The sequence below is a fragment of the Desmodus rotundus genome, chromosome 12, assembly GCF_022682495.2.
Source record: "Desmodus rotundus isolate HL8 chromosome 12, HLdesRot8A.1, whole genome shotgun sequence".
NCBI lineage: Eukaryota > Metazoa > Chordata > Mammalia > Chiroptera > Phyllostomidae > Desmodus > Desmodus rotundus.
In genome coordinates this window covers 98,258,088-98,269,648 of record NC_071398.1, presented here as the reverse complement: position 1 = coordinate 98,269,648, position 11,561 = coordinate 98,258,088, and the positions used below count along the sequence as shown (strand labels likewise).

The window sequence follows — 11,561 nt, the reverse complement described above, 5'->3', positions numbered from 1 at the left end:
AGATGTGAGTAATAGAGGAAGTGGGGGGTGGGAGTCGGGGTGTGTTGGAAGTCTGCACTTCCTACTCACTTTTCTATAAACTAAAACTACCTGCAAAAAGGTATTAATTTAAAAATATATATATTTGGAGGAGACTTGACCCTTCCAAATTCTCAAAAAGCAGAGCATGGTGGTTAAGACCACACACTCCACAACCAAACTGCTTAGGTTTGAATCCTGGCCACACCACTTCACCAGCTTTGAGATTTAAATCAAGTTACTTCCTTCTCTGGGCCTCATTTTCTTCATCTATATGATAACACGTGTAGTAATAGTCCTATCTCAGAGAACCCTCAGCTTAGAACCGTTCCTAGACTATAGTCAGTTCTATGTAACAGCTATTACCATCGTTATTAACTGTCATAAATGAATAGACTCCCTCAAGGCCAGATCCTTGTTCCCTTCCTCTCCTTCTACATCCACATGAAGCCACGTTTCATAAAATACCATGAAGGTGGTGATTTCTGCCCACTTCCCCCCAACCCCCCCCCTCTAGAAACCATCAGATTTGGAGGGTCAGGAGCAACAGAACATAAAACAAGGGTATCTTCTCTCCAAGCCATGTGTGATTTTCAAGTCTCACCTGATTGCTTTTGGACTTAAATTAACTCGGCGGGCACTTGGTAGGATCCGTTCGATTCCAGGCTTTGGCAGCTGCTGTGGAATACAGGAGAACGCTAAGTAAAGCACAGTCTTCCAACACGAAGGGAGGAAGATGGGCAGGGCGTTCATTCAATGGCATGCAAGGCACGGAATGCAACTTACCTGGCGGGAACAAATTTCTTTGCTGCAAGAAAAAGACAACCATTAATTCGGACTAAATCACACTTGAAGGACCCATCAAACCCAGACACAGTCTGACGCTCTGCATCAGCAGGAGTGGCAAACTCAGTGCCTTCAGGGCCCCTGTATAATCAGAGTGCAAACTCAGCTGGGGGTGGCAACTAGGGGGGCGGCACATGCAAAGTGGACCCTTCTGGAGGGGCCCTGCCACTTCTAACATAAGCAAACAGCCACAGGCTCAGCTTGCCAGATTTACCTCCCGAGATTTCATGACAAGTCCCAAACCTGGATTTCATGTCAAAGTTCCTATGTGTGAACATCAGAACTTAATTCCAAAATTTTTAAATGCTCTGTCAGCCATGAAAACCGTGTGTGGCTAGATGTGTTTGTACATTCCCTTGGAGGTGCTCCCCAATTTCAGCCCGTTTTCCTAATAAAATCTTTAGCCACATTTTATTCCGTCTTCCGGGGAGTGCCAATCCTGGCAGCCTCGCCGTACAACTTCAAGGGTCTGTAAAATTCAACATGAGTGGCATTGCCCCGGCTTGTCCTAGGTTAGCACGGCCAGCACTTCCACCTCCTAAAACTCGGTCCACTCTGAGTTTGCTCTGAGCACTGTCCCCAAGCCATCTGCTTAATTTAATGCCGTATATTATTTATCTGGTAACTCGATTGTAATTATTGTCTAGATCTGCTTCAGAGAACATGGCTCATCAGTGAGAACGAAATAATTCTCAAAAACCATTTTGGAGAGCATTTACAACCCCCTTTACCTTTCTTCCGAAGACGTTTCACAAGCCAGAGGAGAAACGATGCCAAGGTCAGGAGGGAGGTCCCAGCAGCTGAGAGTCCGACAGCCAGGGGGACGGTGGACTCTGCAGGAGCTGTGGAGACAGAGGGGAAGAACTGTCAGGGGAAAGAACCGACTCTAAAGTCATCGTGTCCTGTCCATCTGCCTTTTTCTCTGTACACTGATGACAATGTGCAAAGTGGAAGAGGTATGTGTAGTTCAGCGTTGTATTAAAGACCTTTGAGATCTGCCCCACCCACTGCCAGGCAGATTCTAGAAACACACTATACTTCGGCGCCTCTCTCTCTCTCTCTCTTCCCCTCCACCCCTCCCCCGATTGTCAGGTTCTACTCATTCTATCAACGTGTCATCTCTTCTGTTTTCTCTAAGTCCCCATAAAATTGGCCAACCCCTCTGGCCTTTCTGGTTTGGATGTAATAGATTGTTCATTATTTATTTGGGACAACACCCCCCCCCCCTTCTTCTCTCTAGCCCTCAGATGAACACCATCAATGAGTGCTTCACCTTCACAGGTCGGTGGCATCCCAGACCAGTGTCCTGTGGTGTCACACGTCAGAGCCACGGAGCCATTGAGCGTCCATCCTTCAGGGCACGAAAACGTACACACAGCACCGACCCCCAGCTCCCCACTACAGCTCACGTTCGCTTTGCCGGGAACCTCCAGGCTGGGACATCGCACCGCTGCAAATGATAGGCACCAGGTGGAGGTTAAGGAAAGTCCACACTGGAAAACTTCTACAATTGGCTGAGAGGTCCGCGCCAAGCGCAGCTGATTAGCACTCATTCGTTTTCAGTGGGTGGGAAATTAGGATCAAGCCCCGTGGGGCCCTTCTGTGTTTGGGGTGAGAGTAAGTGCCCTGTATGTCTGAATTTGGTCTCACCTTGGCAGGAGGGGACCTTTTGTGTCCACTGTCCCTGGGACGTGCACTCCAGCTGAGTCGATCCCTGCAGTTCAAAGCCTTCCCCACAGCCGAAGGCGCAGGAGGACCCGTAGGTGAACGGCCCAGCTGGGGCGTGGCTGCAGCTCACCCAGCCGCTCTGGGGCTCATGGACAGCATCACATTGCACAGCTGGAAGACACAAGCAAGCACGTGAGAAGTTTGGGTGTATCAGGCAGCAGCCGGTTTCTCCATATCACCAAGTCCTTAGCTCTTCAAGAGGTTTATTTTTTCTTTTTTAATCTTAACAGAAAATAAAAACAAAAACGGTACCTTCACACATGGGCTCCTCGCCATCCCACTCCCCCGTGCGGCCACAGTGGAGCCTTGCGGGTCCTTTCAGCACAAATCCTTCCTGACAGGAGAACTCACAGCTGGACCTGGTTTGGAAACTTCCAGAAGCACTGGGAATACAATCCATGTAGCCGCTGTCGGGTCTGGATAAGGCTTTGCACTGGGGCGCTGAAACACCAGACTGATGGTCAGGAAAAGCTCCTGTGGACCGGGAGGCTACCTGGCATTGGGCTGAGTGAGCCCCGTTCACTTTGGACAAAGAAACGCTCAGGGGACTCCAGACTCTTCCTACCCCCAGGGCAACTGGGAAGAGACTGTGTTTTCTCTGAATTCCAATCCCTTATTGACAGGGGCTCTAATTAAAGGACAACCTTTACCAGGACCTGCATGCTCTCCTGACATGGGAAATAAGCGAGACTCAATAGAGAGACTTTATGTTGTCAGAGAGCGGCTTGGGGGTCCCGAACAAGGGAAACAAGGAGGCAGCCACGTTTAAGTTTTGTCTGCTTTGCAGTTCGGTTTCGGTATTGCGGCTTTCTGCCACTGGAAGTCACTCTGTGCTGTGCTTGGCTACAAGAATGTCAGTACCTGAGAGTGGAAAACTGCTTGTTTTCCATATTCTCGCTCTGGCTTTGAAGTGAATTAAACTGTGGTGCCTAGGTATGTATTAAGGGTGTCTTTCTGTCTGACACCACACTTCGAACATTCTCGTCACTGCTAGTGACAAGCCATTGCAGCAGGAAGGTATGACAAGGGTTGTAGCATCAAGCCCTGTCCTCACGATCCTACTGTCTACATGTTCTAATGCGGTTTCCCATCAGATGGAGATTTCTGCCTATTCAGTGCCCATGTCCATACAGTTCTGTCAGCACAGCACAGTCAGGGAACTGGCCAGCGTCCGCCCTCACTACACACAATTCTCATTACACACAATTCTTCCCCCGGATGAGCCTCCAGGGCATGAGAAGAGGGTTGCCCGTGGAATCTGATTTCCACAGGTAAGGCGGGCACAGGCCTCATCCTCACTGCCCGAGTCCCAGAGAGCCGCTCTGGAGGAAGGGCAGCATCAGGCTCACCTGCACAGACCGGCGCTTGCTGCGTCCATTGCCCTTGTGCGGTGCATTCGACCTGGGCGGGCCCCTGCAACAGGAAACCTTCGTGACAGGTGAAGCTGCAGGAGGACTGGAAGGTGAAGTCTCCCGCAGGGGCATGGCTACAGCTCACTGAGCCATTCTGAAGGTCGCTGATGGCATCACACGTCACAGCTGTAACACATGAACGCACCCGTTTATGTGAGTAGGCCAGCTCGGGCCATTGTGGAGAGCAGGACCAATAAAATGGTGTTGGTCCGGTCAAGAAAGCATAAAGTTTATAGAACAAAGTGGAGTCACTTATGTCAACTAAAATAGCTGTCAGTCAGCCATGACACTTTGGTTCAAGAGGAAAGTTACCTAAGTCAGAGCAGACACATCTGGCAAGGAGACACATCTAAGATATTCATGTATGTGGTCAGAACAGCCGTGTCTGCAGACGGGACCACCCACAGATGGGCTCCTGGGGAGATCCCCCACTTGGTGTCAGGGGGGCCAAGACACTTATCAAAAGACCCAGAAGGGTGGAGTGCACCACTTTCTGGGTACAACTGAGGCTCCAGACCACTGCTGAGACAGCCAAGCCCCACACCCCAGAGTGCTGCTCCACACCACACCCATCTCCCTTGGCATCGGCCACTGGAGGCTCTGACCCCCTGGACAGAGGACTGCGTCTGCCCTGCTGCCCACCTGGTCCCAGATATCCTTCCCTGCAAGATGCTGACAGCTCCCTTGCCCGCCGTGCTATCTCCTGGACCTGCAGACTGAGACCCTGGGACTTGGGCCCGTTACCCCCATGGATTGCTGTGGGGGGGGGGCGGGGGGGCTATGTCGCTCTTAGACTGTCAGAGTGTGAGGAGGATACTAATGTGTGTTGATGTTCTACTCTGAGTGACCCTGCATTTGATAAAAGCTGAGTGAACAGCACAGCTACTCTGTGTGACCCTTGTCTATTCCTTGGTGCCGGGCTGCTCGGCAGGCAGCTCGCCCAGCCGTTGCCCGGCTGACTTAAAGGAAAGACATGTCACGAAGAGATGCACGGGGCAGCCACGTCAAGGGCACGCTGAGAAAAAGAATATTGGCAGTAAATCTCGACCTGGAGCGGCTCTACCTGCACACGTTGGCTTCTCGTCGTCCCAGTTCCCAGATGAGGCGCACTGGAGGCGCTGGGGCCCCACCAGTTCAAATCCTTCCGCACAGGCAAATGCACAGCTGGTGTTCCACGGGAAGCTTCCGGGGCTTTGGTCACATTCCACGGACCCATGGGCAGGATTGGTCAAAGCCTCGCACTCCACCACTGGGGATGGGAAAGAGCACCGTGGATTTAAGAGGAGGATACGTGCGCTTCCTGTGGAATTTGAGTTTACGACGGAGCAGGGAGGCTGCCTTTCAAGGGTAGATCCCAACGCCTGCCGTTCATTCTTGGGGACGTGCACGTCCACCGTAAATCGTTTAGGCTCTTTTAATTGATATTTCATCTTTTCTGACTTTTACTTTGGATCAACAAATTCTAAGTCAGATTTATGGCTAGGTGTGATAAAAAAAAAGGGGGGGGACAAACAAGAGACACTCATTTATTTTAACCCAGTGGTCCTGGAGGCAAGAATTTTTACCTCTGGCCTAGAAGATACAAGGGAGAGAGAACGAGAGATACTGAGACTGCTCATCACTGTCCTGAATGAGCCTGTGGTTGAAGTTACACAGGGACAGAAGGGGAGGGAGTCTTTCAGAGGTCTAGAGCCTGTCTCCACAGTTTCACTCGCTCTCTTAGAAACCACCAGAGCCTCAGAAACACCCCCGTCAGACACGGAACAGAAACCTGTCTCACTCCAAGCAGGCTCTGCCTTGGCCATGGACATTGGCTGAGAGAAGATATCTCACTGAAGACAATGACAGGAAGAACTTTCCCCAGAGCTTTGAAAAGGCCCCACGTTGGGTAAAAAGCTGAGGCAGGGCAGGATGCGAGGCAGAACGCCCTGCGCGTCCTGGGAGAGACGTACCGCTGCACCCCGGGAGAGGCTCGCTCCACAACCCCGAGGCGGTGCACCACGTGGCTCCCAGGCTGCTGGGCCGGTAGCCCTCCTCGCAGCTCACAGCACAGGAAGAATTGTAGCTGAAGGCCCCCCAGGGGTGGGTGCAAGCCAGGCTTCCATGCTCGGGGTCCTCCTGGGCTTGACAGGTCACGGCTGAAAAGGGACAAAACAAGTCAGCTTCACTCCTCTCTCAGCTCGGAGAAGGTGCAGAGAACCCGGGAAGGACAAGGGCAATGCAATGAGGCTTTCTGGAAAACGTCGTGTCTGCACTGGTTCCCAGGATCCTAGCCACAAGCCTGCGGAGCCAGCGCCAAACTCATCCTCATTGTATAGCGAGAAAGCTGGGCCTCAGAGCCCGACCACCAGGTCGCTGACTAGGGGGTGGATCTGGGATTTGAACCTGGAGGCTCTGGCTTCCCCTCCACGACCCCTGCCAGCTGCAGGGAAGGGAAGGGAAGACCCGCAGGCTGGACTCCAAAGCCAGCCAGCCCTGCACTGCTGTCTCATGGGCGGGAAGAGGCGGCACCGGACTCACCTTGCTCGCACTGGAGCCCACTGAAGCCGGGGTGGCAGCGGCAAGTGTAGTTGTTGACGGTCTCCACACACTCGCCGTGGCCGCTGCAGGATGTCGGGGTACAGGCAGCTGCGGGAAACACAGTCCGTGATGAGGAGCCTGGGTCCCTTTGACGCCAGGGTCAACAGTGGGCAACGGGGATGTCACCAGGGACACAGAGCGCCAGAGACTTGAACGGAAGGGCCTTACAAAGCGCCGGAGTGGAGCTGCGGCCCGGCCACTTTAAACCATGATGTTGCTGTGTGGATGGGTACCAGGGGCAGGGCTGTCCCTGCCACCGAGAGTAGAATGTTCACAACCCTAAAGACAGCTCCCCCGTCACAAATACACAAGTCACTGAAGCGTGCCCTGTGCGCGTGCACACGCCCTCCACGCATGTATAGATGTACACATGTGCAGACACGCATGCAGATTCTCGCCTGCGTCCACGCAGAGAAGCAGAGAGATGCTTTATGTGCTGAACAGAAGGTCTTAGAGCCAGATATGGGAGAACACGGCATCACACAGAGCCCCACTGGGGCACCCAGCCTCCCTCCTCCTTGCCCCCCCCCACTGCTGCTTTAGAGCCAGATATGGGAGAACACGGCATCACACAGAGCCCCACTGGGGCACCCGGCCTCCCTCCTCCCCCCCCACCGCTGCGGCAAAGCGCCCACCTGTGTAGCACAAGGCCAGCTTCTGCTTGCTGCACCTCTCGTCGTTCCACTTGCCCGCGTCCTTGTCCCTCTTGATGTAGATCTCCACGCAGTCCTCGTTGTTCTGCCCATTGTTCGGCTCGCCGGGAGCCCAGTTCGTGGCCTCCTCCGTCAGCACCTTCTGGGTCCCGATCCACACCCACTGGTCCTTGACCTTCCGGATCCCAATCCAGTAGTAGCTGGGCGCATGGGGGAACGTGGCGTTCAGGTATCTGATCTCCTCCTGGTTCTGAATGGCCACCAGGTGGGTGTACTTCTGCTGACAATACTGGCTGGCCGCGTCGAACGTCATGGGTTTCTTGGAGGCGTGGTAAGACCAGGCTCCACTCTCTTCGAACAGGAGAAGCACTGAGGGAGGGGACCAGGAAGGGGCGAGAAAGTCGAGTCATCACGTGCCTCTGTTAACTGGGCTTCCCTCCTTCCCCCGCTCACCCTCCTTTTTCTATTTTTTTTTTGACTGTGGTAACATCTTCATCATTTTAAATGTACCATTTAATGGGAGTAAATACAGTCCTCACCACCATTCATCCCCGAGACTCTTCTCATCTTACAAACTGACACTTTGTATCCATGAAACTATAACCCCCCCGGCCTGCTCCCCCAGCCCCTGGCAACCGCTGATCCACTTTTCGTCTCTCTGATTTTCACTGCCCTTAATACCTCTCACAGGTGGAATCATGCAGGTGCCAATAGGGCTCTTCACTCTTATTGTGGCCTACGGTGGCCTTGGGATGGCTCAGACCTTGGCCGCCTTTTCCAAAGTAAGAAGGCGTTTGGATGGAAGAACCTCCGTTTACTGGGCTCTTCTTTGGTGGCTGACCCCCCACCTGGTGCTCTGCCTGCACCCACCCACCATCACCTATGAGTACCCCCACTTCAAAGAGGACTAGTAATCCGAACAACTAAGCTTCCTTGAGTGCCCCCCGAGTGTCCGAGGCACTCTGCGGGGCCATGACCCTGAACCCTCGCAGTGCCCCCAGCACACGGGTGTGTTATGCTCAACACCTGCCACGTAAGGAGACTGAGACACACAGAGGTAAGGAGCCCCTAGTCCAGGGCAAAACACAGTGTGGGGAGAGAGAGGCCAGGGAAGCTGCCAAGCCCCTCAAAGCACTGGGTGCCCGCCCCTGAGGAAGAACTGGTGGGCCCGAAGTGTCACTAGTACCACGGAGACCCCTGCTCTGACTCATGCCATCGACGTACCAAAGGTGAGAGCTGACAGAAGCTGTGCAGTACTCATGGCTCCAGGAGCTCTTCTCGTCCACAGATGAGGCCTGAAGTGGTTTTCTGGGGAGAAAAAGCACAAAATGCATCGGACAATGAAACCCCAGGTGGTCAGCTGCCCGAGTCATTCTACAGTGATGTTTGGGGTGGCATCCTAAGATTTTAGGTCACAGATTCCAGTGCCACCCATCTCTATGCAAAAGAAGTTTACCTGGATGAATAAATTAAAAAAAAAATTAAAATGTTCATCCTTGACCTCCAAGAGCAAAGCCAGTTCTTCATGAGTCTGAAGGCAGTAAGAGCTTGCCCGGGTCTTTCATCAGGGGGGCTGTGTGTCTGTTCCTCCTGGTCACCAAAACTGCACAGCCCAAGGCTGCTCTCAGCAGACTTACCGGTTTGTGACGAGGTTGTTTCCCTGTCGGGTCCCCGGTGCGTCCCGGGCTTGTCCCTGCTGCTCCTGTAGTGCTGACTCGGAGTCAGACAAGAGGGGCAGAGCACTGCCCCTGCCGGAGCCTTTTATGGGACAGTGGCTTCCTGTGAGTCACAGGACGGTGCGACCAGAGCCAGGGCGGAGGAATTTCCAGCAGCATTTCCAGCAGCGTGCAGAAAGTTCCCCGGGAATCTCCATGATGCCAAAACTTGTGAAGACGCCAGGGGCCCTGCCCCTCAGGACGACTTCTCCTGTGTTCCCTACCTGGTTATTTCATGGGAATTCTATGAGCCTGACACAGATGCATGGTTTTTTGACTCTTAACATAACAGCTCTGCCTTTAAAACGTTTTACAATGTTGCTGATGAGCAGCACCCCTTCGGGAGTTGGGGCAGTGATCAGAATCTCAGAAACAGAAGCGAGCCAGGAGCGGCTCTGCCATCTGTGGACGACTAGCCTCAGTTTCCTTACCCCACGCTGTGAGTAGCGGGTCCCCGATCGCTTTTTTCCCCTTCTCGGGTGTCTTTCCAGCCCACGTGAGGTGCGCTCTCTCACACAGGGGTGAGGCGCAGGCACGCGTTAACCCAAAGACTCTGTGCGCGGTGACGGTTAAATTACTAGAGATGCCACCTCTAACGTTTATTTCGAATAACGTCTCTGACATTTACTGAGTGTGCTTGCTCTGTGCCAGGCCCTATTCTGAGTGGTCTGCACGTTCATCATCACGATTATGGAATTCTCACAGCAGCCTATGAACTAGATACTCTCTTCGTCCCCATTTTACAGACGAGGAAACGGAGACACCAAAGAGTTTCCCTTCTTCATCTGCAAGCGCAGCTCTAAGGGGTCGAAACCCAGGCGGTCAGTCTCCAGAGTCAGCCCCCTTAGCTGCCACCCCCAGCCCAGGTTTCTGTGGTCAGGCCCCCGAGGAATCCCCCGTTCCTCCCAGGTCTCCCATCCTCCTTCGCCCTCTGCTTCCCAAAGCAGCAGGATCCTCCCGGCTTTCCCCCGAGAGGGCTGAGAGTCACGTCTTGGATCCTGAGACCTGAAGGCAGGAAGGGAACCCCGGACAGGGAACAGGGGCTGCCAAGAGAACGGCCCCAGGCCCTCAGCACATGGGGAGAAAGTGGACAAGACCCCGGCGTGGCCGGCTGAGCTGGGCCTGGGAGCGCTGTGGCCCCTTTGCCACACTTTGCCACACTTTCTAGGCGAACCTGGTTCAAGAGCAAATTCTCTCTATGGCTGAAGGGAAAAATGATTATTTTAAATGTGAATTGAGAGAACTTGAGGGAGAGAACCCAAGCAGAAGTTTGGGTAAGGGAAATGAGTGGAGACTCATTGAGTAAAGGTATTATTATTATCATTATCATTATTATTATTATTACCAGAGGTATAATATTCCAAATCCACTCACTGTTGTCCAAAATTCTCCCAGTGAGAGACCCTGAGGTTGGGCGTGAAGATGGATGCTTGAGGTGCAGGGGTCTTTCCTCGGGCTCCAAGGTCACTGAAAGGCCATAGAGAGACCCGGGCTGCCCCTCACAGAGACCCCAGTGCAGCTAGGGGCAGTAGTGGGGTGACAGCCGGGATGCAGCTTTGTCCCCTGCATTTTCCCGTCAGGGTCTGATGGGGCACCCGCTTGCTGGAGAGCAGTAGTGAGCTGAAGAGGAGACCCGGGGGTAGTTGAGCAGGTGGGGGTGTGGAATCTTCTCTCCCCCTCCCTAGAGCAACCTAAGCTCCCCCAAGTAACACGCTGTTTGGAGGGGGTCCCCAGGCCCCGCTGGGTCTCCCAAGCTCTGAAGATGTAGCCCGCTGTCCCTGGGCTGCTCAGCCTTCCCCTCCGGGTTCACATGGGCCCATCATGGTCTCCACATTGGTGGAGGCAAAGAGAAAAGGCACCAGGATGGGACGAACTTGGGACACACCCCAGGCTCTACCCCTCAGGGCTGCCTGTCTCCAAGGTACCACCCTTCTGGGCTCCGCATCCCTTTTCCAGGAAGTTCCCTGCCCTCTGCTCTGCTGACTGTACTGGGGCACCAAGGACTTAGGCCACCTTCAGTTCTGCACCCAGGCCAGCCCCTGCTCACCTTCACAGTGAAGGAGCATCCCCGAGGGAACAAGAGAGCCGGAGCAGGGAGGTTGGGGCTTCCCAACACAATTGTTGGTTGTACTCCAGGCATCCTGGCACCACACCGTCGGTAGCTAGGTAGGGACTGGTGAAAGCCGTGGACAGGAGAGGGTTGGGGTTGATGGAAGTGACACTGGTCAGGGGCTCAGGCCCAGGACCCTCTGTAACAGGTGTGAGGTTAGCTTTGGCTCCTCACAGCCGTTGGGAACTGGGAAGCTGTGGCAGGGACCCCCTCTCGCCTTCCTGAGGCTCTCGGTCCCCTCACCTCTGGGCAGTGTTGCTGGGCGCTTGTTTTTGAAAACCTTGGCACTTTCCTCCCAAATTCTACTCAGCTAACGTCCCAAGTACTTCTGCAGAGTCTAAGGTCAGGGGAGGAAATCCCCCCAAAGATTCAATCCCATTTGCAGAGTACACATGTGGCATTTCTTGCACACGCAAGCGTGTGAAGCAGCGTCAATACCAGGGCACCGTCGTGGTGTGGAATGGCATTCCTTATTTGATCGACCCACGGGTGTGTTTGA

At 53.7% G+C, this 11,561-nt stretch overlaps 1 protein-coding gene across 1 annotated transcript in view; it reads right to left on the bottom strand.

The window, feature by feature from the left end:
* SELE (selectin E) overlaps nucleotides 1-11,561 on the bottom strand; it is a 36,382-nt gene that overhangs the window by 2,110 nt on the left and 22,711 nt on the right. Inside the window, exons 3-14 of the mRNA XM_045189736.3 lie at nucleotides 8,462-8,545; nucleotides 7,220-7,606; nucleotides 6,525-6,632; nucleotides 5,957-6,142; nucleotides 5,068-5,253; nucleotides 3,942-4,130; nucleotides 2,845-3,033; nucleotides 2,515-2,703; nucleotides 2,138-2,314; nucleotides 1,596-1,706; nucleotides 805-826; nucleotides 623-696 (exon numbers count right to left, since the gene is read on the bottom strand). Of these exons, the coding sequence (XP_045045671.3) occupies nucleotides 639-696; nucleotides 805-826; nucleotides 1,596-1,706; nucleotides 2,138-2,314; nucleotides 2,515-2,703; nucleotides 2,845-3,033; nucleotides 3,942-4,130; nucleotides 5,068-5,253; nucleotides 5,957-6,142; nucleotides 6,525-6,632; nucleotides 7,220-7,606; nucleotides 8,462-8,545 (1,886 nt within the window). The 3' untranslated portion in view covers nucleotides 623-638. The remainder of the gene's footprint in view (nucleotides 1-622; nucleotides 697-804; nucleotides 827-1,595; nucleotides 1,707-2,137; nucleotides 2,315-2,514; nucleotides 2,704-2,844; nucleotides 3,034-3,941; nucleotides 4,131-5,067; nucleotides 5,254-5,956; nucleotides 6,143-6,524; nucleotides 6,633-7,219; nucleotides 7,607-8,461; nucleotides 8,546-11,561) is intronic.